At 34.9% G+C, this 25739-nt stretch overlaps 2 protein-coding genes across 2 annotated transcripts; both read left to right on the forward strand.

Annotated features, from left to right (window-relative positions):
• The first annotated feature begins 1386 nt into the window (after positions 1–1386).
• LOC132701727 (calcium-binding protein P-like) lies at positions 1387–21143 on the forward strand. The gene is made up of 8 exons (XM_060669918.1): positions 1387–1523; positions 1574–2930; positions 2985–3264; positions 4141–4549; positions 5092–5248; positions 10444–10468; positions 18131–18521; positions 20575–21143. Exons 3-8 carry the CDS (start codon positions 3250–3252, stop codon positions 21003–21005), a joined length of 1428 nt encoding a protein of 475 aa, XP_060525901.1. The 5' UTR covers positions 1387–1523; positions 1574–2930; positions 2985–3249; the 3' UTR covers positions 21006–21143.
• Positions 21144–23513: 2370 nt separating this feature from the next.
• Positions 23514–25264, forward strand: LOC132700284 (uncharacterized). Its single transcript, XM_060667462.1, has 4 exons — positions 23514–23620; positions 23757–24033; positions 24290–24433; positions 24971–25264. Exons 1-4 carry the CDS (start codon positions 23606–23608, stop codon positions 25078–25080), a joined length of 546 nt encoding a protein of 181 aa, XP_060523445.1. The 5' UTR covers positions 23514–23605; the 3' UTR covers positions 25081–25264.
• Positions 25265–25739: the final 475 nt, after the last annotated feature.

Raw genomic sequence — 25739 nt, forward strand, 5'->3', positions numbered from 1 at the left:
AAATTAAATAGTGTCCATTTTAGTTATATTATCACCAGATAGTCTGAGAAAATCTTTATGTTCTATTAAGTTTAATCTTGTTATTCTTAATAAGGTATAAATTAAGTAATGCTTATTCTTTGAGTTCCAAGAATTTATATTTTTTTCATTAAAAACCCTATTATTATTTGCAGGGAAAACTGTGTAAGAAATACGCTCTTTTGTTTTTGTAATAGCAAGTTGAACCAGGCTTATCTTACAAGCACTCTAATTTTGTTTCACACAAAGTGACGTATCTACATATTTTATTTCTTTTATAAAAAAAATTGATATTTTCACATGATATGGTTAGTGAATAAATATACGTTCATTAGTAATAAGCATGATATAAAAAAATCAAAACCGACATTTTCATTATTTCTATGTTACGGCAACCGAAATATCGTGAATTTTTGTTTTTGGCCTCTGCAGTAAAATTTACTCAATGTTAGTTACGTCAGTTCGTGTGGAGATCTGTTCCCATAAGGTCGTTTTACTGTGCGGCGTAACATAAAGTGAAGCAAATTTTACAATACAAAAAGACTGCTATTAATGGGTATTGTTTTCTTCCTCTTACTCATTTATATAAAACGGAGAATGGAATGTTCTCGCTGTTTGATTACTTTATGGATATGTTCTTACTGGAATTATTTTTACATCATTATTTGACGATAAAACTGTACATTTAGCCAATATGTTCTATTTCTGGAAAAAGCGAAGGTTCTAATTTTTGTGTTTCAATTTTGGTTCCAAATAACTCAATAAAATCAAGGATTCGCACACACTCGCGAGTCAAGGTCTCAAAAATAATTATTTTTAAAACGTTACACGGGTTTAGTCAACTCAAACGCAGACGGACACAAATTGGCAATCAATAAATAAAAGATATGAAAATACTGTTTTATTTTTTATTACTAAATAAAACGAATTAATATACATTACAAGATACAATATACAATTATTTATAAAATCATATTTCTATGTCTTTTAATATAGTCTCTCGATGAATTTTATAATGCGAAATCAGATCATATAATAATGCAATTAGTCTAAATGCTTCACTTACCCAAAAAGGAAAACGTTTTGGCCAAGTGAAATTATTAGCATTCATATAGAAGATTTGTCACCGTCAACAATAGTCAAAATATATCACAGCCACTTAGTTCAAAGAAAAAGAAACTGAATCATATGATTTCACAAACTTAAAAAATAAAAAGTTGGAAAAATTGAGAAATACATATAAACATTTACTTATATGCCATTAGTATGACAAGAAACATAATCCCCATTACTACCTGTCTTCCTCTAAATAAATTCTGCCTCCGAAAATCCGTATTGATTGCATTTTACCGGAACCATGGCAGATCGATAGATGGAGTTCACTGGTCTGATGTATGTGTCGACTTCGATTACGGATAACCTTCACGCCGGTGTTATTCCACTGCTTGCAGAAGATAAAGAAACGGTCCATGACGACGGAAAAATCGAGAGATTTATTCCAAAAGGTTCGCTTTGTAGATATATATCGTTACGTTTACTTTCAGTTTTTTTGTAGGCCAAAACGCAACTCTATAGGGTAATCTGAGAAACGCCGAGTAAAACACACCGTTGGAGGAAAAAGAAAAATGTGTTGCGTACAGAGTGGTCTCTGCACCAGATTTTAACGAGTTCGCTTCTATTTTCTTTTTCTTCTCCCTCGAACGTCTGGATTTCCTTTTTTCTGTACAATTGCGACGCTGTCAGTGATAGTTGACATGTGGCTTTCTATTTGACTTTCAAACTAAAATAAGAACTCTGCGTAGAACATCCATAATAGCATATTATGCAACAAGTACGGTAAACGGCATTTTAAACTCACGAGCTTATTTGACACGAGCGGAGCGAGTGCTTACTAAACGAGTGACCTAAAAAGTTTAGCGAATGTGTTGCATACTATACTTTTTTCTAGTTCCGTTTGTAAAATACCTAATTACACACCGATCTAGCGTGCGGAAATCGTCACTACCACGTCAGTTTCGTTTCCCACGGATCCGAGCCACTTCGGATATTTCCCCGATTTTCCGCACGGGTTTGGGAGCAGTCGGATGTTTTCGGAGATGTTTCCCACGCCTTGAAAGGCTAACGTTTTTGAATTCTAAATGTGATATTCACTTTGCTCGTGATATGAAAAATACCAGTTCATAATAGTTACAAACCTTCTTTAACCAAAATCCACTTCCTATATATACATGTCTAATTTATAAAATATTGGAACAATAGAAGTATAAAATAATAAATACAGCAAAGAACAAATTTTAGACTCACAAAGATGCACAAATATTCCCAAAATACATTGAGACTCCAAAGAACCATTTTCTTTTTATCAGTAACATTGTCTTTTTAAGCTGTTGTGAAAATTTGCTCTAATAAAGTATAATTTTTGTTCTTAAAATGATGCTGCGTGCATACACATTTGTTCAAGATCCTTAGCTTTAGAGATTGGATAAAATGATGATGAAACTATTTTTGCCATAGATACATATCGTTTCTGCTATTCCACTAAGAGTTCCACCCTAGAACTGCTTCTATTCTATCAACCCAATGGCGGCCAACAGCCAAAGTATAAGCCGCTGTGGCCAATCCACGTGCCTTCTCCTGTATCGCTCGCCAGTTACTCAGTGCGTAGGGTATTTTGAATATTGGCGTAGAATGACATCGCAAAATGTGCAAAATGTTCAGTTTGGAAGAAAATGGTGCGCAGCTTTGACCAAATGGCATAGCAACGTTCATCTCTAGGGATGTGGGATCACCATTCTAGCACAATCATCGCTACTTGGCCAGGGCTGTGTATAGCACAGAAAATGCTTCGCAGTTGTACATCGTAGGTCGTTCCGGATCGGGAATTTCGACGGTCTTCGACTCGAACGCACCCGGTAACAATTGCCCAAACGCCGTCAGCTTATTATTCCGATAATAATATCCACTAGGAAGGAAATGAAACCGTGTACTTAAGGTGGACCAGTTCTTGCGGACGCTATTGTTTCGTTGTTCGGTCGACGGGCAAAATAAGAAGAATGGACGACGGCGACGACGGCCGGGCCTACCATTGAATATTCAGGGTTCACGGTTGAAATTTTTTCCGAAATCGGGCGCGGTCGCGGTATAAATAAGCGACGCGAAATTTTGAGTGGACATTCATTCATCGGCCATCAGATCCTTCCGATCGCCTTTAACCCGCCCGATCACAGCAACATGTTCGTAAAACTGGTGAGTGCCCTTTTTTCTTGTTTCTCCGACGAATTTTTATTGGATCCTATGTAAACAGTTGATTTTGAAAACGGAAGAAGTCACCAAATTCGTTCATTTCCAAATTTTCAACAAAAAAACATTGTTTTAATTTTCGCGGCGGAATATCTACAGAGTGTTTCCGAAAAGTTGAATCCTTTCCGTAAAAACTTAATGGAATATCCGACGCTTTTGATTTTTTTGTAAAGAGATAGAGGGAATAATATGAACTAGTAGTGACTTTCTGTGACAAAATATTCACGTCGCCTTTGAATAATTTATATTTTAGGATTTATTAGAAAATTAAAAGTAAATAACGGATGTCACAATTTCATTATTCTCCGTTATACTGCTTGTGCTGATTTAATTAAGTTTTTGCTTTTTTCCGCTGTTCGTAAGCCAGTAGAAGTTTCATTTATCAGATTGTCACAAAAAATGTTTGTAATTTTACTATTTATTTGCATCTATTTACTTTACTTAAGATTTGCTTAATATACTCTGTTCAGTATTTTGTAAAACAACTCAACCAATTTAAACAGGATCAAACCAAACATGCACAGTTCAAAAGTTTGGCCGCTACTGGAATATAGCTGTGAATATATTTGTGAATAGCAAGTGCTTCAAAATTAATTAATGTTATTACCTTTGTTCCTAAACGAAAAAAAGGGATTGCTCATTTTTAATATATTTCTTAAATTGCGTCATCTTGCTGTATAAATTTTTGTTGTACGCCATTGGAAATTATGACATTTTGGTATGGAATTTCCAATTTCCTTATAGAGTTGAACTTAATGTCCTTTTTTTGTATTCACAAAAATAAGTAAAAAATCAATAACGATTTAACAACTAATGTTTCAGGCCGTCTTCGCTTGCGCGCTCAGCGCCACCTTTGCCCAACAATACCGGGGGCCACTGGCCGGCGGTCAACCCGCTTCCCTTTACCCCGCGGGCGTCGATCCACAACTTTGCCCCAACTTCCCTCACTGCTCCAACCCGTTGGTCGCGATCGGCCAGAGCGCTCCCCAACAGTACGCCCAAAACGCTCCCCAACAGTACCAACAGTACCAGCAGCCCCAGCAGCAATACCAATCACAGCCCCAATACCAACCTCAGCCCCAGCAGTATCAGCCCCAGCAGTACGCACCCAACCAGCAGCAGCAGCAGTATTCGCCTGAAATCCAGCAAAGGTTGGACAGGGGCGAATACATTGGCGATGGGGATTACAGGGGAGAAGGGTTGGCTGAAGCCCTCGCCCCCGGATACGCACGTAAGTTGGCAATAGTGGCCAGAAATAAGTCTAATTACTTTACTTGGATTATTGAAAACAACTGTTAGGTTAAGTAAAGGTTCAACATTTAAACAAATCCGCAATAAAAAAATTAAAAGGTTACATTTTTTGCTGGTTAATAAGAAAAAAAAATCAGTGGCGGATTTTTTTTTAACAAAAATTTTGGTTACTTTTGGGTAGTGTCGGTATCGTTAAGTGCGCCTCTGCAATTGATCATTTTAGTCTAATTGGTGGTACCAGTGCGAGACCTTAGTTAAAATTGGCTAAGTAAAACATTTATTGAAACCCCTTTTTTTAAACTTAACTCTGACATATACGTTTGTGTCTTAAAATCACATTGTATATTTCATCTTTGCAACAATCGACTGGTTTCGGTAACAAATAAGAGCGTACTAATTATGTATTCATTTTAATTATTGCTTATTAATGTAATCTGTGTTTATTTATTTTAATTAATTTTTTCCGTTTTTCAAATTGAATAAAGAAAAAACAAAATAAATAATAATTCCGTGACCCCTTAGAACAAGCCGCTCCTCAGTACAACGCCGCGCCGTCCTATCAGGCCCCCCAACAGCAATACAACCCAGCGGCATACGCAGCCCCCCAACAACACGCGACCCCAGCTCAAATCCCTGCCGGAGTCAGTCCCCAGGCTTGCCCCAACTACCCCTACTGCTCGTAAGCGGTATCCCCTTCTCGAGCATCCGCCCAGCCCCCCTCACAGTCGAACTGATATTAGCGAGACAGACTGCCAGCTGACAGCATGTTGTTCCAAAGCATTTACCGTTTAAGGGATATTTTTGCGAAACCTCGTTTAATGTAATATATTATTGTGTATAGTCGTGTAAATTGTTTTTACGCATATAATTTTGTACTTATTTATGCGCGAGGAAGCCATTTTTTCGGTATTGACATTTTGTAAATAAAATTTTATACGGAGTATTTCGGTGTTTGAATCGATACCTATAGATCACGCTTGAAAATGGGACATATACCTATGCAGCTCTAATTAACTAACCAAAGAAACTAACTAAAAAATCGGTCAAAATTGTACTTTTAGAAGTCGATTGACTTGGCTTGGTTGACTTAAAAAATACAATAAAAGAATGAATTACGTTTCCTCTTTGAATTGTAATTAAATCGCTAAATTTTATTGGGTTTCAAAATGTTTAAACTATATTAATTTTGCATAAGCTTTGACGATTTCTATATGTGCATTTGAATACTTTTTTTGAAATCGAGTGTTAAAGATAAATTTAAAGATAAACACTTTATAAAAATATACAGTCTAGTCTATCTAGTCTGATTCCCATTGCCTTGGATGCATAAAAAAAAATTCACGTGAAAAAATAGGTACATTTGTATAAAACTGAAAAAGTAACAATTTTTTGCAATAAAATTTTTATATATTTTCTAATTTTTTCACAAAACATGTCATACTTTGACCGGTAAAGGCAAATGTTAAAAAAATATTGTAAACTGTTTTATTTATTATTTTTGATACGCAAGCTATCCCCAGAATCTAAGTTTGCTAAAATTCATTGATAAAAAATGTTCCCACATTATACTATTACACTATAATTAAAAAATTATCCCATACATTATTTAAATAAATTCCTTTACAAGTGTCGCAAAAGCATTTCGGCAACGTTTGGAACTCTTTCTCTGCTGCAAAGCAACGCCGCAAGGTTACCTTCGAGCGCGGTCGCGTCTAAAAAAGCCGTACCATTTTTATTAAGGTTACGCCCACTTTGCGAACAAACAAAGCGCAAATGTTCCGTATTTACGGGTTTTTTATCAGCCAAATTGACGTGCAATAAAAGCGCGTTATTGCGGAATGCCTGCCCGGCTTCTTGGTAAAATTCCTTTTATATTCGTGCAGATCGCCGCGACGATTATATTGACCTATATATAAAACGCAAAATTGTATAAACACTTATACGAACATCATACTTAACGCTCCGACGTAATAAATTATTCATAAGGTAAACGATTGCAATTAAAATGCTCGAGAAACCGCTCCGGTTACCTCGACTTGTAGAAAATTGCTTAAAATTTTTGTTTTTAATTCGCTTGTTTATTGGTTCCGATATTAGGGCGGGCCAATTGGTACATCTCAAAAAATATGGCAAAAAGCCTTTTTTCTACTAACCTCTGTAAAATACCTAATTCTACACTTGACATGCGGGAAGCGTCACTTCACCAAGTGAGTTTCTTGTCTTCGGGCATTTCAGGGATATTACCGCACTAGTTTGGGAGCAATTGTTTCGCAAAAATGTATGGTCTGTTCATAGATATGAGAAAGTGACCAATTGCTTTTGAATGGGATTATCCAAGGGTGGTCATTAACATACAATGCAACAAGATTATTACCTAAAGTTTCGGAATTTAAATTCAGGTAAAATTGTGGTCCGTAATAGAAAATAATTTTATACCTACTTGTGTTTAATATTCTTTGGTTTGGTATACTACTCAGTTTCAGTTTATTAGTAATTATTCTTATTTCGTGTGTAATACAGTAATACAGCGTGTGTTGAATCGTGTGCGAATTATGCAATATATGTATATCTCAGGAGATGCTCCCGCCCAAATGTAGAAAACACTATTCTATTGAGGCTAAGGAAGTTATAAATAATGTTTATTTAACTCTCATTGAACGTGGTGCCAGCAAGCAAGCATCTTTAGAAGAAAACGCCACATTGACGAAAATTCCAACATCAACTGTATGGAGAATTGTGAATAATCCCATTTCAGCGAGGAAAAAAAGAAGTGATGCTGACATTTTCTCGATTGTGGATAAAAGTGATCAAGATATACGGCATAAAATTTACCAGTTCTACGAGAACAAAGCGTGCCTACATTAGATATCTTAATTGGGAGGCTTGAAAAGGATGAAACCGGTGTTAAATGTGGCAGAACTCCTTATGTATTCAACACATGGGTTTCAGATTTAAAAAAATTGAGAACAACAAAGGCCAATTATTTACTTGGATAAAACCTGGTTCGATACTTATGATACCCCGGGTTGGGTTGACTCAACTGATGAGTGTAAAACAAACGCGCCATCAAAAAGAGGTAAAAAATAACTATTTTGCATGCTGGCTCTAAAGATGGTTGGATTCCAAATGGACTTTCTCTGTCTGCGAAAAATATGAAAGATTCTTCTCTGGATTACCATGAAGACACCACCACTGATTTATTTGAAAGTTGATGTAACAACAAAGTATTTCCAAACATTCTCCCTAATAGCGTCATTGTAATGGACAATGCAAGTTATCGATAAGAAATTAAAAAGTATATATCCGAAAACAGATCTATAATTTACTTAGATGGATCGGTTTTACATCTTCCTCCATGTATATTCAATAACAACAACAAAATAACATGAAGCCCATTATAATCAATTTGAGAGTGAAACATAATTAGAATTTGAATGAAAACTTTATTATTTAGGTTATTATTGATAACTTCTATATATTTCGTATCATCGTATTTTCTATTAGTAACAATGTGATTTTATTATACCTAAATAATTTGTTTTTAACATAACAATAAAGACGGTTAATAGAAATTTAATTTTTAATCAATATAGGTCATTTATTTAGCGACTGGAAGTGAGCAAACCTCGAAATGGAGGATAAAAGTGATAATGGCGGTCCTATAAATTCTTTCTAAGACAAATAAAAATAGAGGAAGAAATTCAAACTGCGCAACCAGGAAGTGGAGATGCAAATGCAAAACAAGGTATTGGTTATGAGATTTTGCTGTTAATGGCTCTGGTAGCTTCTAGTTTGCAAAGTAGATGCAAAGACAAGATTGGAAAAGCTAGACCAATAAAGATGGATACTAGATAGAAATCCACAATCGCTGGACGTAAGCGAACCTCCAGTTATATAGTGACTAAAAGTATTAAGTGTTCTTCCAACTTTCTAAAAGCGTATAATTGTTGTAACTTTTCACTACAAAAACCATAAAAAAACTCGTCTTCTTTAAATTTATTACATACAGGGGGTAGGTATTGTTGAACCAATTGATGGGCTATTAAATTTGAATTAAAATGCCTAAGTATCGCCAGAAGACCATCGTAATATAAATCACTGAGGATCTGGGTAACTGCGGTAAGAAAGCTGATTGATGTCTCCCTTCTAGCTGCGGCACATGAAAACGTATTTGTTCTAAAAGAAACGGAGAATCGATTTCGTAATGGCCTAACTTGTGGAGAAATGGTACATATTGCAAGTCTCTGCGTAAGCTCAGAGCCAGTGCGGCGAACCTTCTCAGTAGAAGATCACCATCAACTCCCCTCTGAGAATAGGAACAATAGACACTTCTCTGCACACTCATAATCGACTGAGTGTGGCAGTTATATGTTGGTGGCCATACCACTGTGCCATAGGCAAGCTTGGACCTAACGTAACAGTTAAATAACAATTTAATAGTAGCTGAGTTAAAAAAATGCCTGCAATTTCTTATAACCAATCCTAAAATTTGCATTGCACTAGAAACCATTTGAGTAATGTGAGGTACAAAAGGAAACGTGTGGCCAAATAAAATCCCCTGATAACAGTGGCAAGTCTAGTCAGGATGGTACCATCCATAGTGTAATTAAAGACTATAGGAGTTTTTGTGCGGTGGTAAGAAACCACATTACACTTGTTGATGCTAAGATGCAATTTATTTTTAGTACACCCCTGCCTGTTTTAATGCAGTGATATAGTTTTAGGTCATCCGCTTAGGAAAGCTTGTCGCATATGATGAAAGATTTGAGATCGTCTCTAAATATATTGAACAGAAATGTTCAAGGTGCCTTGAGACACACTAGAACTTGAAACACAAAAGGAACTCATCTAAAGTCTTCAGTCTCAACGCAATTGTCGACGGTTCACCAGGTAAGACCCCAACAGTGAAATCAGCGATTTGGGGAAATCAAATTTTTGAGACGTGTTTTCAATCAGTATCTATCTGGTCAAATGCTTTGTGGAAGTCAATGTATATAACGTCAACTTGACCTTGCTTGTTCAGGGAGTCACAGACATAAGAAGACAGAGAACTTAAATTGGTGATACACGATCTTTTAGCATAAAAACTATGTTATTGCGAAGAAGGTTTATTTCTTATTTGAGCAAAGATAAATTTAAGTAATATATTCTCCAATATTTCCAAAAAATTGCATAAGATCGAAATAGGTCGTTAATTTTTTTGAGAATAGGATAAATGTTGGCAAGTTTCCAAGATTTTGGATAAACGCTCGTTCCAAGTACCAAGTTAAAAATGTGACATAAAGGAGCACACGCTCATTTCTTTGGTGAACCATAATGGAAATCGTCTTCGTCCCGGTGTTTTAATGGGTATTGTAAAATTAGAATCGTGTGGAAAAGTGGCTCGAAAGGAAACTATTAACGGGGGATGGTTAATGTATATTGTTGAAAGTTTTTTTGTTGTTTTTGCAACAGTGTTAACTTTAGTTTAGCAAAAAAAATTGGCTCTTCCAATTTGTAAAAAAACTGAGCATAGCAAACAAGCACATTGAAGATTTTTTAATATGAAAATACCAATGATAAAAATAATTTTTGTTTTGTTCTTTTCTTACTCAGTTGCAAGTGTGTGTGATTAATATGTTATTGAAAATAACACTCCCAAATTGTATACCAGATTCCGGTAGATGTTGTCTATAATTAAGCTGCAACATACCAGCCTAACTCATGTACAAATCACATTCATTGACAGATACTAATTAGGATCAACAAGTTCTCTTAATTCGGCCTGCCTAACACCCACGAAAAAAAAAGCTATTTATTAACGATAATCTCATTCGCAGCATAAATTTTTGATAATGCGAAACAAATCGTATCGTAAATAGGCGCTAATTATAGAGCTGCAATATCGAGCAACCACAAGGTAATACGGTAGCTAAATCGTTCAAAGGCCAATGCCAGCGAACATTTGTTGTTTTGCCATCTGTTACCAAAAACATTAAGAATTTTATGGAATTGTAAAGGATTTTCAAATAAATTTTTAACCTGTTTTCCAAGATGAAACTTTCAAGCGAAACGTAATACAATTGATTGAACTATAGCTTTAGAATAAAAAAAAAAGAAAGTGCTATGATTTTATTTTTAAAGAAAATTTTTTGTTTTAAATATTTTTGGTCATTGTACTAACATTGTGAATAAATGATTATATGTTCTTGCAATATAGATCAGGTATTAAAATATTCCAATTAAATAATTAAAAAAGGGTATGGCAAGGTTACAAGTGATACGTAATAAAAATGATTTAAAAATAACAGACATACGTATATAGATTTCTGTACTAAATCAAGCAGTAATAAAATTTATCAGTGTCGGGTGTCAAAATAAAAATATTTGGTGGCTAACTCTTTTTTGCGTTTAGAAAAAAAAATATGGCGGGCCTTGGTTTCTGGCTTTCTTTTCTAAAAAATAATATAAAATGTTTTCATTGTATTCCTGGATTATTTTTTAAAATATTCTATTTAAATACCTAACGATGAATGCTATATACTAAATATTCTATGTGAAAAAGGCTTTTCAAAAGCAGAAACGCAGATTCAAAAAGAAAAGACGTCAACACCAAAAGAGAATGGTAAAGCTCGGTTCAAAAGGTCAGAGTCTTTGCTGCGGTTTTGTGCAGATCGTTAGATTTTTTAATGACTTATTTCTACATCGGTAAAGGTCGTACAAATATGCACGGTATATGTACAGAGCGTAAAGTTTCAATCGCTCCATATGTGCACAAATTTAATAGCTAATTAATTAGCTTCCATTCTACTTTAGTTACGCACTAATTTTAATGTTAAAATTAATTTTGAAATAACATACAAGACGACACTATTGTTCTAAAAATGCATTTCGAAAACTAAAAATAAAAATATCCGGAAGGGACAACCTTATACAAAATTACCATAATATTTAACACCATTTTCATTCGCATTCGCATTTGCAAAAAAAATGGTTGTGTGGAGTTTTCCATTTATTTATGCATTGTACAAAGTCCAGCTTAGACGGAATAAGGCATAAAATAGGTTTTCTTCCTATTTTCAATTTATATTCACTTATTCTATAGCTTTCTATTTGTTTGTTGTTTTATTTTTCGTAGCTACCACACCAAAATTAAGTAAAAAAAACCATCGATATTGGTTAGCCACTGTTTTGTTTCCTTTTTAATTTTTATATCCGTTAGGTTTCATTGGTGAATTCTGCTTGAAGTTTATCTCAATAGTCTCTATGCCGATTTCGCATTTTTTCTGTTTGCTCTATTTGTTATAATTATTTGCTTAGTTCTGGTTAGTTTCTGTTATTCTGTTGTTGTGTTTGAAGGAGAAAGCATATATAGTATAAGCATAACAGAAACGAACCAAAACTAATCAAATAAATCCTGGCAAATAAAAGAACATTTTTTAACTTTTTAACATAACAAGTACTCATGAGTGTTATTGACCTATAGTTGCTTTTCGGCGTCTTCGACCCCAATTTATATATTGGTCATACTTTAACAATTTTTAGTTCCTCCGGTAATTCTATAAATTATTTATTGATAATACTAAGATATGCAGGTTGAAAAGATCCTGATATGTTACACCATCGTGTCCTGGAGCGACTTTTTAAGGTTTTTTATAACATTCGTTAAACGTTAACACGGTGCTTAGAGACTTTTTCTCATCCTCAATCTCATTAACAATACCTAACCCTATATCTGTAAAGTATTTATTTATTTATTTTGTTATTATTTTGTGTTATTTTGTTACTGTCCGTTTCTGACTTTTTTATACATTGTTTGGTTGATTTGCTCCTAATAAAAGAATAGAATCATTTTCCGGTTTTTGCCATTTACTTTGAAAGTGTCGTTTTTTTTTTATGTTATTTTTAAATTCTTGAATTTTATTTGTAAATAGTTATTATTTGGATTGTTTTTCCAGTGTTTATATGCATTATCTCTTTGTTTTAGATCTGGTGTAACCCAGCTGTTATTTTGGTGACACTTAATTTTTTTTATTGATTTTGATTCATGTTTTGCCTTACTGATTATATCAATTAACTGTTTAAATGATTTTAATTCGCCGCTTAATTGACTTTTAAAATTTTGTATGATTTTATTAATATTTAATATTTATGATTAATTATTTAACATTTCCATGTTTTTTTTTCTTTATGATCCGATATTTTAGACTTTATTTTAAATGATAGATTTTACATAGTACATGATCTGGTGTTGACGAATTTTCGGACACTCTGGTTGCATTCTGGACATTAACCTGGTTTACAATTGTATATCCATTCAAAAGAACTAACTCTTTGGTTGCATAGGAATTATTTGACAGTAAATTAATATTGAAATCACCTACAATAATATGATTTGTTGGATATTTTCTAATTAGAGACTCTAAATCTTTAAAAAAGTGCTGAATAGGAAAAGTAGGCGGTCTATAACCTATACTTAATTTCACATTATTTTTTCCAAGAGCCAATTCACTAAGGTGTCTGAATTACTTTCTAATAATTTGTAATTTATACATTGTTTGATGTACACTGCAGCACCTCCTCCTAGTGTTCCTACAAGAGTACACCGGTGAGTATCCTTCGATGTTGTAGAACGGAGTCTCATCAGCATACAGCCATATTTCTAGAAGCACTCAAATATCACTTTGAAGATTGGAAGAAAGTTCATCACTTTATTTCTTAGGATTTGAATATCCATATATTCAATATTTATAGAGTTGTTCTTTATTTCATTGAATTTTTTAAATCCTCTTCAGTATCAATTTGGTGTATTTTGGTCGTCTCATTTTTAAGTAGTAAAATTTTTCCACTATTTACCCCTAGATAATTAAAGAAATTTGCGTCCTTAAACTATTTTGCCTTTTTAAAAAGCTCAGTAATTTCTTTGGTTAACTCATATTTTATCTATATAGGTTCCGGAGTGCTATTATTTTACAGTATTACATAAGTTGTAAGATTTATGTATTTTTTAGCTATCATTCGGTTTCTCTTATCTTATTACTAAAAGTGATGTGATTTTCCTTTTTTGACCCTAATCTAGTTACTTTTTGAAAGCCATTTTTTTCTACAATTTTTTGAACATTTTCTTTCTCCTTATTAGACACAACCTGTATAATTATATTATATAATAGGCACACCCTGTACAATTATATTATAAAGCATGTTGTTCACTATTCTTTAATTGCCGCTGTATTTTTTGTTCTATTTGCATATTCTGATTAACGATGATTTTTGTTCTTCATATTTTTCATATTCGTTATATTTGGTTTCCATTTTCACAAGATTGGACAATGCCTTTATTATCGTGAAATAATAATATTGATTTTTTGTTGGTTTTGTTTTTAATTTGCATTTATCACAACTCCATTGTGTATTTAATCTATCTAGTTTCTTGTAGGCTATTTTGTTAATATTTAAACATTTTCTGTGTAACCACCCATCGAAGTTATCACATCATAGAGCCTCACCATTATCTGTTAAAATTTTGGTGCAAATACGTGGCAATGCTGACCTGCCTAACCGCAAAAAACCATAGATATGGGTAAACAATTCCCGACACATTCGACACAGGGCACGTGTTTTTTGTGCTTTATTATTCAGTAATGTTATATTTTTTCTTAGAGACTGTCAGAAAAAAACAATAATAAACCACTCATCACCACTTTTCACAATTATTTTGCGCTAAATTTGATTATTCTCTAACGAATCTCAGGACGTAAACAATCAATCTCGCTACGTTGTCGGCTCGGCTCGAACCTTCAAGACATTTCCCTATTTTTCTTTTTCATATTTTTTTAATAGACGCTGCATCCGAGGACTGAGCCAAAACGCTTCACCACAAGCTTGGCGTCAAGGAAAACATCAGTTCTGGTTAGTCACGAAACTGCCAAGTACTAGTAGCAAATGGTTAAAAAATGAAAAACAAAAGCCCTACAAAATTGCCTTACCTAATCTGGTGTCAATAATCTCTAAACAATTATTCCGGGCAAAAACTAAAAAAGCCGACGCCAGTAAAAGTTTTGCCGCCCACACAAAATCGATAACGTCATCTGCAAACCGCTAAAAACGATTTAATGCGGGCACTGTCAATCGCATCGTTAGGTCAACCTTCATAGCTCCCGGAACTGGCGTTAAGGATTCGGATATTCCTACAGTGTAGCGTAAGACATCCGTTCCGGGCGTCTCTAGTCGCTCCTACTTGATTTTAAATGACAAAATTCAGTCATCGCCTGATCGACGCTCGCCATCGAAGTTCATCGATACAATTTTGATGTCAGGCCCGTACTTAGCCTGTCACATATAATTTCTAGAGTTCTAAAAGATAGCCAGTACTAATCAAGTCGTAATTTTCGTAAAAACGTATTGAAAAATTGTTTTTTTCAAAATATTTTTTTATGTAATTAAAACAGATTTGAATTTTGATTTTGTTAGTTTTGGTTAGTTAACAGCATTCAAAAATTGCGGAATGCTTGTTCTCTCTTAATATTCGGGTCAAGAATGTTTGCCTACAGGATTCATTTTTTGGCATTTGTACACAGAAATCTCAGATTCTCTCATTTGCTAACCAAAATATAAGACCGCATGTTTTAAATCAAGCTTATTTTATGACGCACCTAGTCTATAAAATAAGTTTGTTGTAGTACATTACCTATAGAAAGCCTTACAACAAAAAGCAAATTCTACATATTATTTTGAATTACTTATTATATACTATTTATTAGGTTAGTTTATGAGATACATTTGCGTGGCAATGTTGCATTTTGTAATTCTCGGAAATGATTGACTTCGGAATTAAGATGACTCTGGTAGCTTGTAGCTCGAAATATGCTTAAGGCAAAAAGAAAACAATGTAAAACATGTTATAATGTTATCTTCAATACCGATAGTGCTAGAAAAGTATCGATACCGAGAGTACCGATACGGAAGTATCGAAGTATTATTAAAGTGACACTTTTTGTACGCTCGACCAGAGGCATTTTATATGTAAATTCAAACAAGACTTTAAACTTACCAATTTTGAGTAAACAAAGCTCCGAACGTTAAATAAGTATCCAACGCTAAACCTGCGACGAGTCCGATCCTGGAAGCGAGCGTTTCTCTGAATTTCACTGAAAATAAAAGAACACGGCTCGAATTTTTCATCTTTTATTATTTGCTAAGTTCATGGTTAAAGAACGCTCGGTATATATGGATTTGCGTTTTCGGTGCGCACATCATTCAGTGGTCGTGCGCTCTTGGTGCGGTCAGTAAGAAACCATGCTTGCGAAATTGGTAAGTTTTGCGCACATGGCCGGGATCTAGGATCGCAAAGGTGAAGACGTGATTTGTGCGCAAAACCGTACGCGATCTTTGGTGGGATACCGCCCGGGTTGACTTTAACGTTTAAAATAATAACGGTCACGATTTTCGTACAACGTTGACATTTCGACGGGGGGCAGGGGTAGTCTTTTTCTTGCATGCCGTGTATAAGCTATGTATTGCGTACAAACTAAACAAAATTATACAAACAGGAGTTTCCTATGAGCTTCAACCCAGTAAGTGCGTTATATAAAAAATTAATGAATTAATGAAAAATGAAAAATGTAGAAAAATGTAAAAAATTTATGGGATTTAAATAGAATATAAAAAAGAACCATGACGAGTTTCTATGATTTTCTCTAAAGGAATCTCCTAAAAATTGTTTTTTTTAATTGAAAAAAAAAAGTTCTTTTTTTTATTTCAACAGGGTTCATTGAATTGCATTTTTTTAAAAGAAAAGGTGCAAGCTACTCCAAAATATTCGTTTTAGGTCTTTAACATACACAATTCTTTTAAAATTATGCGTTTAGATGTAGCACTTGGTCCAACTCTGAAAAACTAAACAAATTAAGTATGTTTTAAGAATACTCTTTTCTTTGGTCGTCAATATTACATTTTTATTAAATTATGTGAAGTATTTTAAAAGTTATTAAGGAGAATCAGTAGCGCCTTTTATTGGCTCGTGTCGTAGCAAGAAAAAATAGAGCAACTGGTCATATTAGTTTTGTGTTGTATCTGAATCCTAGAGATTTATTATCAGGAAGAGAAGCTAAGTAATGTCTTCTGCCACCTTGTACTGTTTCTGCGTTGTTTTGGTTTTAATTTTATGTAGTTGGTGCAATATATATCACATGAATGTCAATTTGTGTGTAGACTACGTATATAAATCAATACAGATACCAAGAAATAATAAATTATCAAATAGCCATTGAGATATCAAAATTCATTATTTTTGTCAAATAAGCATTCCATTGTTTCAGTTTTGTAACACAAATATTGAGAGATCTGTTTTCATTATGAGATTCAATTAAAACAGCAAGGATGGAGCAACAATGTACCTATATCAAGCTGGGAAAAATTAAACTCTTGGTAATTATTAAATCTAGAAGTTTTGTTAGGGCGAGTTTTGAAAATAAATTTATACCTCTTACATAACTTCTGGATTCTTCCTGCGTCGTTTTTTGCTGAGTCGAAATTGCTGACGTTTCGTCAATAATCCTCTTGGCTTCTTCAGAGCTTGGCTGAAACTGTTTCAGTCAAGCTCTGAAGAAGCCAAGAGGATGATTGGCGAAACGTCAGCAATTTCGACTCAGCAAAAACCGAGGCAGGAGGAATCCAGAAGTTTTGTAAACAGTGTTGCAGTAGCCTGTGCAATTTTCTTTGACAAATTTATACTTATTGCTCAATAGGTATTGTAATATTATTAATAATAATACACTTTTCTCATGATTGCCTGAAATGATTTTTATAAAAAAAAAATATTTAATAGACTCAAATTTTCGACCTTATGTTTCGAAAAAGCAAAGCAGCTAAATAAATAATTATTATCGTAACGCATGTCGCTAACTTATAGTAACAATGAAAAAGTACGGACAAAAAAATCATGAAATACACTTTCTTATTATTTTGAAAACTCCTTGGCCGATTTTGGATTCTACAGGCCTATCGATCCACATTTCGACGCTCCCACGCCTACAAAAGGTTAAAGGTCCTGATGGCGAAAGACCTTCGTTGTTAGTTTAAAAGGCTAAAACCGATTTGTTTCTTTTACCAAAACAATCGTCACGCAAGGCGGATAACCATAATGCATTTTGCAACTTTGAATTATAGGTGTTTGTTCATTCATACGGCCCTGATTTATTTTCTTAACTAACCGTCCGTCTCTTAGAAAAATATCACAAAATCACAAGGCGCGGCTAATAAATGACCAACTTAGTCATGCCATCGTAATGTAAAATTTCGCACCATCGAATCAAGTTTGAATTTAAAAAGGATTTCAACCTTTGCTTCTCAGTTATCAATAGGTAAAATAAGAAGAAGTTTCAAATATCCAAATTAAATTTCAAATGTTTTAGCCACAATCTTTAAATTGAATTGAATTGAATTTTAATTGAATATACTTAAAAACTTCTAACCCTGTAGAACCAAAACTTTTTAGACGGATAGATCTTTATTAATATTACAATTCAAACAACAGTCAGAATAATCTTTTAACTACTGTCACTAAGAACTTTATCGCTCGTAGATAATCATCGGTGCTATCCTAGAGATCGGATTGGCCCAGTACCAATTCACGGGTCAACTTCCCGCCCAATACCCAGCAGGAGTCGACCCCAAATCTTGCCCGAACTACCCTGACTGTAGCAACCCCTTGGTGGCAGTACAAGCGAACGCTCCACAATACAAACCCCAGCTCTTACAACAACCTCAGCAGTACCAGCCTCAGTATCAACCTCAGCCGCAGCAGCTGCAGCAAGTACAGTACCAGCCGCAGTACCAGCAAGCACAATACGCGCCTCAGCCACAGGAACAGCCACGGTATAGTCCCGAGCTGCAGGCTGCCCTTGATCGAGGCGAATACATCGGCGATGGGGATTACCACGGAGAGGGATTGACCGAGTCGCTAGCTAACACAGGTAAAGTCTGTTCATAGATACAAGAAAGTGACTAACTGATACGAATTAAGGAAAGACCCGAGCAAGCTGTAAGAATGAAATATGGCCGAACAGGTCCGTACCTTACGTAGAATTTAATTATTTGTGGTTTTGTTAGGAAAGATACTAAACAATATTTATTTATTTATGTATGTATTTATGTTTAAATCTAAAATAAAATTACAAATTATTTTTATTACCTACTTAAATTAATTAATTCACATAATATATCAGTATCACTATCGCTATCATCGCCTGTTCTAATTATTATTTGTTCTATATTATTTGCAATATGGATATACGATTGTTCTGCTTTTTCTATATGTTTAACAAAATTTGCCCAACTTTGTGGAGGGATGTTAAAAACTTCGGTTTCTATAAGTTTGAGGACATGGGAGTTAACACGGTGAAAAATATTGTTACGACGAATGGCAGATTTAAGTTGGAATTGAATTGGATAGATTTTTTGCATAATTATCAGAGACGTATTCCTTTTCAGAGGTTCAAGCTTTGTAGAACTTCAAGTAATTGATTTTCGGTATAATCTTCGTGAAAATAAATGTCGTTATTATACATGTAGTTTTGGATTGTTGCTTTTGTGTCACATGAGGAAGAGGCTTTAGTCAACTGTCTACTGTGATAACTTGCATTGTCCATTACAATGACGCTATTAGGAGGAATGTTTGGAACTAGTTTGTTTTTAAACCAATTTTCAAATAAATCAGCGGTGGTGTCTTCATGGTAATCCAGAGAAAGTCCATTTGGAATCCAATCATCTTTAGAGCCAGCATGCAAAATAGTTATTTTTGTACCTCTTTTTGATGGCGCGTTTGTTTTACATTTATCAGTTGAGTCAACCCAACCCTATGGGGTATCATAAGTGTCGAACTAGGTTTCATCCAAGTAAATAATTGGCCTTTGTTGTTCTCTGTAAATCCTGATTTTTTCTAGATATTCCAGTCGCCATTAACGAATTCAAAAAGATTACATTAAAACTTGCTTTTTGTCAATTTTTTTAAATCTAAAACCCATGTGTTGAATATACTTCCATAAGGTAGTTCTGCCACATTTAACACCGGTTTCATCTTTTTCAACCCTCCTAATGTAGGCAAGATTTGTTTCTCGTCTAACTGGTAAATTTTACGCAGTATTACATCTTGATCGCTTTCATCTACACTCGAGAGAATGTCAGCGTCGCTTCTTTTTTTCCTCGCTGAAATGGGATTATTCACAATTTTCCATACAGTTGATGTTGGAATTTTCGTCAATGTGGCCGTTTTTTCTAAAGATGCTTGCTTGCTGGCACCACGTTCAATGAGAGTCAAATAAACATTGTTTATAACTTCCGTTGTCTCAATAGAATAGTGTTTTCTACGTTTGGGTGGGAACATCTCCTGAGATACACAAGACTCGCACATATTTTGCATAATTCGCACACGATTTAACACACGCTGTATTACACACGAAATAAGAATGATTACTAATAAACTTAATCTAAGTAGTATACCAAACCAAAGAATATTAAACACAAGTATTTTCTGTTACGGAAAACAATTTTACCTGAATTTAAATTCCGAAATTTTAGGTAATAATCTTGTTGCATTGTTAATGACCACCCTTGGATAATCCCATTCAAAAGCAATTGGTCACTTTCTTATATCTATGAACAGACCATAAGTAATATTAAAAATGAGCAAATATTGATTTTTTTGGAATGAACACGAAGGACGTTTAAATAAAACAAGAGTTTGTGTTACCATTGATTAGTATTACTTGATTATAGCGTTCAAAGAAATCCTTAATACGAAAAACTACAACAAAAATAATATAATTATCAAAGGATTAATAGTTGCATTGAGCACTCCAGTTGGGTCCAAAAATGACTAAAAAAAGATGTTAAGAGCATTGGGTAAAATATAGTGATTTCTTGAGAATTATTACATATGCTTAAATATTATGACGTCAGTTTCTTAAAAATGTCCATAAGCTCTACGTTGAATTGAAATCTGTGAAACCGACGTACCTTTTTTGACAGTACCGGCCGCTGCTGCTCCTCGTTACACACAATCGCCTGCCCCAGTTACCGAGTACCAACAACAACAGCAGCAACCTCTGGCTAGCCAGTACAGCCCAGTACCTGTCGGAGCTCAGTACAGTCAGTCTCAACTGTTTAGCCCTGGTCCCACTCCAGCTTACAGCGCGTCACCTGCACAATACAGCCCAGTACCTGACTACAGATCCGCACAACCTGCGCAATACAGTACCGCCCCGCAATACAGTTCTGTTCAGTCGTCGCAATATGATTCGGCGCCTCCTGTTCAAGCTCACTACGATGCTGTGCAGGCTAGGTCGAACTTCGGGGCTACCGTTTTCGATGCCAATCAAGCGGTGGTTCACCCCGCTCAAATACCCGCTGGGGTTGACCCTAGGGCGTGTCCTAATTATCCCTTTTGTCTTCAGTCTTGAATGTGATATTGCGCAATAAATTTTGTAGTTGATTTTGGGTAGTAGTTATCTCACGAGAGCCGGAAACTGCTGCGAGTCGGGCTCATGACGTAATTGTTTCAGATTCGTTCCCATTTTTATCGGATCTGTCACAGATCCCAGCCCATAATAAACAAATAAATACAAATTGAATAATTTATTCATCCCTTCAGTAAAAAAGGTGTCTATTAGAGGATGTATTCTTTTTAATACTAAAAGGCTGAGAAAATATGTCTATTAGAGGACGAATAAGTAATAGTAAATTAAGTAAGTAATAGAAAAAAAATGAAAAAGACTAAAAATTATTTAACAGTGCATTGGTGGAAACCAGTGAAATAATACTGCACTGTAGTGAACACATTCCAATTGTACAGATACCTCTCTTTCACTGCTGTTAAGCTGGTACAGATGAAAGTGTAGAGGTAACAGATATATGCTCCATATATTCTCCATTCTCCACACTTTTGTCTGCTAAAAACTCTTAGTTTCAACCAATTTGACCATTCTTAAATGTATTTTGCATATGTATCTATCATTGCAGCACAATTTTTAAATAATTTACGTAATACGTGGTTTGGAGTGAGCTATACCTCCAGTTTTGAGGCACTTGACTGGATTCATCCTTTTTGGTGATGTACCTAGATAGAAATATGTTACGCAAAGAAGCAATTCTCGCTCGTAAACTCATATCGCTGCGATTTCAAGCGCACTTGGACTTCCGTAATGGCCATAAACACGCACTGGAACACATTAACAGCGTCCAAGGTCGCGTGGCAGAAAGAAAAAAGCGCCACCGCCGGTAAAAAATATTAAAATACCAGCGCTGGGTGAGGCTTTCGATATTCCTTTATCATTTCTAATCCTTGTTGGAAGGAGTTGCCTGACCTTCTGTACGCACGCGTTACTTTAACGAGTATACGGGGTGGTTAAATCTGGAAATCTTGCAGGATAAATGGGTTAGTTTGTTATGTTGCGGATGTGGATTGGTCTAAAACAATTTGGAGAAAGGGTTTTCATCGGTCGCAACGGAGAGAAAAAAAAACTCGCTCATATACTATAACGATATGAATATTCATGTCGGCCATATTTGCGTCGAAATGATTTCAATTGCAAACTGCTGAAAGCGGTGAAATTATTGCGTGTCGTGGGGCAGACAAGGTCAGTTTGCAAATTTAATGATTATTGACTACGTTTTTTAATTATTGCATCACCGGTAATGTAGAGATCTACACATTTAATATCAAAGGGTTAAATTCAAATATATACTGTGTTTTTGTCTTTTATGAAAATAAACACTTTAATTTTTTATTGTACTATATTTAATAATGATAATAATTGCAATTTATTATTTTGACAATATGTGAGAAGAAGGAAGTGGTATTCTTATTTTCTTAAATAACATTTTTCTATATCTACTCCTCTTCTACACTTAAATTATAACAATATATGAAATAAGGAGGTGCCTATCGCAGTTTAGAATGAAAGACACCATCCACACATTTATTAAATTGTATTTTGATAACATTCTTTTTTACTTTTGTTGCAATTTTTATGTTTGTTTTAATGTTTTAAATAATGTCAGTTTCTGCTCACCCTTTATTATTATTATTTTTTTATAATTTTGCGGAATTTTCCAATTTCTCATTTCGAAGCTATTATTTTGAAAATTTAGGTTCGAACATATTACAATGAAAATCCTTAAAAAATATATAATTAATAAAATAATACATAAGTATAAGTTAATAAAAAAACATATAAATAGCTTCACTCGGTCAAAAACACCAAAAATGACTCGTAAATGACATATAAAAAATAAATAAAATGCTTTTTACCAATTTTAATAATTTAGCTTAAACTATAACAAGAAATGAAATATGGAGGTACTTATCGCAGTTTAGAATAAACGACACCACCCACACATTCTTAAAATTGAATTTTGATAACATATTTTTATAAAACTTTTGTTGCAATATTTAGCTTGCATTTAAAGAATTTTTAAATAATATATCAGTTTCCACACATCCTTTATTTTTAATTATTTTTAAATAATTTTAAGAAATTTACCAATTTCCCATTTCATCACTATTATTTGGAAAATATGTTTTCGAACATATTATGATGAAAATCTTTTAAAAATATATAATCAATAATATGATACATAAGTAGAGGTTAATAAAAAAGGGATATAAATTGCCTCCGTCAAAAACCCCAAAAATGGATCTAATATTATATTCAAAAAGGAATTATAATAATATTATAATTACAATAAAAAGAAAGAAAATACTCATTAAAATATCGTATATGGCATATATAAAAATTAAATTAAAGGCCGTTTAACAATTTTAACAATGTAACTGCTAAAAAAAAGATTAAAAAAACACCCGACAAGGATACTAAACATACGTGCGAGTACCCACCCCGCGACCCTCTTCCCCTCGGTGCCCCATTTCTCATAGTTGCGTACGTGTTGGGCACGGTACTAAAAATCCACACCGTCATTTCCATCGACGGGGTGTGGTCTTACCTATAAATAGTTCGTTTTTCCGCCTGTTGCGCCACAGTTGTGCAGTGCTGTAGACAACATGTTCGCAAAACTGGTAAGTAGCTCCCCGGGCGCGACGTTTCGAACCCCCGCGTTCTGAGGACGGTCGGTATAAGCAGTGGAGTGCAATCACATGGATTACTTCGCCAGTGCAGTGCGGTGCGACTGTGACGTATTTTTCACTGTTTCAGGCCGTATTGACCTGTTGCTTGGCCGCCGTGGCGGCTGTCTACAACGGACCCCTAGCGGGGGGCCGACCGGCCGACCTCTACCCCGCGGGAGTTAGCCCCCAGGCATGCCCCAACTTCCCGCACTGCAGCAACCCCGCTGTCTCTGCCGATCCTAATACTCCTCTTAACAACAATTGGGGATCTCCTCAACCGCAGTGGGGACAACAGCAACAGTGGAACGGCGGTCAGCAATGGGCCCAGAACAACTGGAACCAGGCTCCCGCCGTGCCCCAAGCAGGTAATTTTTTTCCAGTGTTTAAAGTTTTTACGTTTTTTATTTCTTTCAATTTTTTTACATAAAATTGTCATTTACATAATATCTAAATATTTCAATATCTGCTCGTTTGGACTTTTCCCCAATCATCCAATGGAGTTCTCGCCTTTTGTGATCCTTCCACACCGTGCATCGAATTCTGCAAACATTTTGCCAATACTTTGTCAATGTTGTCAACCCCCAAACTTTTCCAAAGAATCTACAGTAATCATTTTTGCAGGAAACTGGGATCCCGCTAGCCAGACTCCCCTCGACAGGGGCGAATATGTAGGCGACGGTGACTACCACGGAGAAGGACTGTACGAGGCACTCGCCCCAGGATACGAAAACCGTGGGGGCGGCGGATGGAACCAGGGCAACCAGGGTAGGTAGACCGACATCCGCACCTCGCCATCTACAGTACTGATCAATAAACGTATATACACCAAAATCATATGTCACGTTTGTCATTTTCATTTTCGTCACCTTTAAGCTAACAGTTTCGAATTTACTGTTGACGGTTGCGAACACCGCCATTTTGGCGATCCGTCGTTAGTTCAGATTACTAACGCGTGTGCTATTTCCGTACTAACGGTTAACTAAATGCAGTTTTATTTAAAAGCGAGTTTATATTGTCAATTCTGACGTCAAAATGACCTAACTAATCAACCAATTAACCAACGGTTTTTTACTTTCGCGCATGAGTTATTCCATTGTGTGCGCTGGCGTCATTGATAGTTGAAATTTGAAATTCGCATCTAAAGTTATCAATTAATCATTTGACATTAATATTCTATTAGGACAGTTAACGTTTGCTACGAATTTTAATCAATCGATTCAATAATATATCACTATTTCTAATGAATACTAACATGGGTTTCGAAAGACATATAAAGATAACACTTGTTGTCTCCTGCGAAAGGTCAATGGAATCAGGGCGGATGGGCGCATCAGTTGCCGGCAGGAGTGGGACAACCCGCTCAGCTTCCCGCCGGAGTGACCAACTGTCCAAACTACCCGATATGTCACTGAGCGCGGAGCCGGCTGACGACGTGTTGGTGCTATAGTTTAATTTCGTAATCTGTAACCGAGAAGTCTGCAACTGACGTGTGGTGATAATGCGCTCAAAAAAATTAATAATCCTAATTGAAATTTCAACGCGTGCGTGTGAGTGATCCGACGATGTTTATAAGAAATAAAATGGTAAAATAATCGATTTTGTGGTTTCATTTTAAAGCTAGAAATCGGGAAGTACTTCGATCTACTATTGGAAAACTGTTGACGAAAATATTTGTTTCTTTGAAATATTAGCTGCAAAAAGTGAACAAAATTTTATTAAATGTACAGTACAAAATACAATATCGAAAGCCAATTAAAAATGTTTTTTTTTTCAAAGAAACTTCTACAAGCTACTGTAATACTTTTTACTTCAGAGCTTGACTGAAACTGTTTCAGTCAAGCTCTGAAGAAGCCGACAGGATGATTGGCGAAACGTCAGCAAGTTCGACTCAGCAGCAGGAATCCAGAAGTTTTGTAAAAAGTATTACAAATGTTCAGTTTGTTTTGGTTTCATTATTTTTTATTTTTTTAATGATGAAGGAATGTTTTTAAAAACCAGTGCGGTAAGTTTTTAGTTCCCTAACTGAGCAGTTGTTGTAAAACCGAGAGTAATTTCGCCGTGTCATGTGTGT

Source organism: Cylas formicarius, unplaced genomic scaffold, assembly GCF_029955315.1.
Source record: "Cylas formicarius isolate icCylForm1 unplaced genomic scaffold, icCylForm1.1 PGA_scaffold_10__41_contigs__length_53128322, whole genome shotgun sequence".
Classification (NCBI taxonomy): domain Eukaryota; kingdom Metazoa; phylum Arthropoda; class Insecta; order Coleoptera; family Brentidae; genus Cylas; species Cylas formicarius.

What these genes read in the sequence shown, in the direction of transcription:
- LOC132701727 (XM_060669918.1), top strand. An exon ending in CCCAACTACCCCTACTGCTC is followed by an intron (nt 5,249 to 10,443) that starts GTAAGCGGTATC and finishes CGCTAATTATAG; the next exon opens with AGCTGCAATATCGAGCAACC. An exon ending in CAATATCGAGCAACCACAAG is followed by an intron (nt 10,469 to 18,130) that starts GTAATACGGTAG and finishes TATCGCTCGTAG; the next exon opens with ATAATCATCGGTGCTATCCT.
- LOC132700284 (XM_060667462.1), top strand. An exon ending in TCCCGCCGTGCCCCAAGCAG is followed by an intron (nt 24,034 to 24,289) that starts GTAATTTTTTTC and finishes TCATTTTTGCAG; the next exon opens with GAAACTGGGATCCCGCTAGC. An exon ending in ATGGAACCAGGGCAACCAGG is followed by an intron (nt 24,434 to 24,970) that starts GTAGGTAGACCG and finishes CTCCTGCGAAAG; the next exon opens with GTCAATGGAATCAGGGCGGA.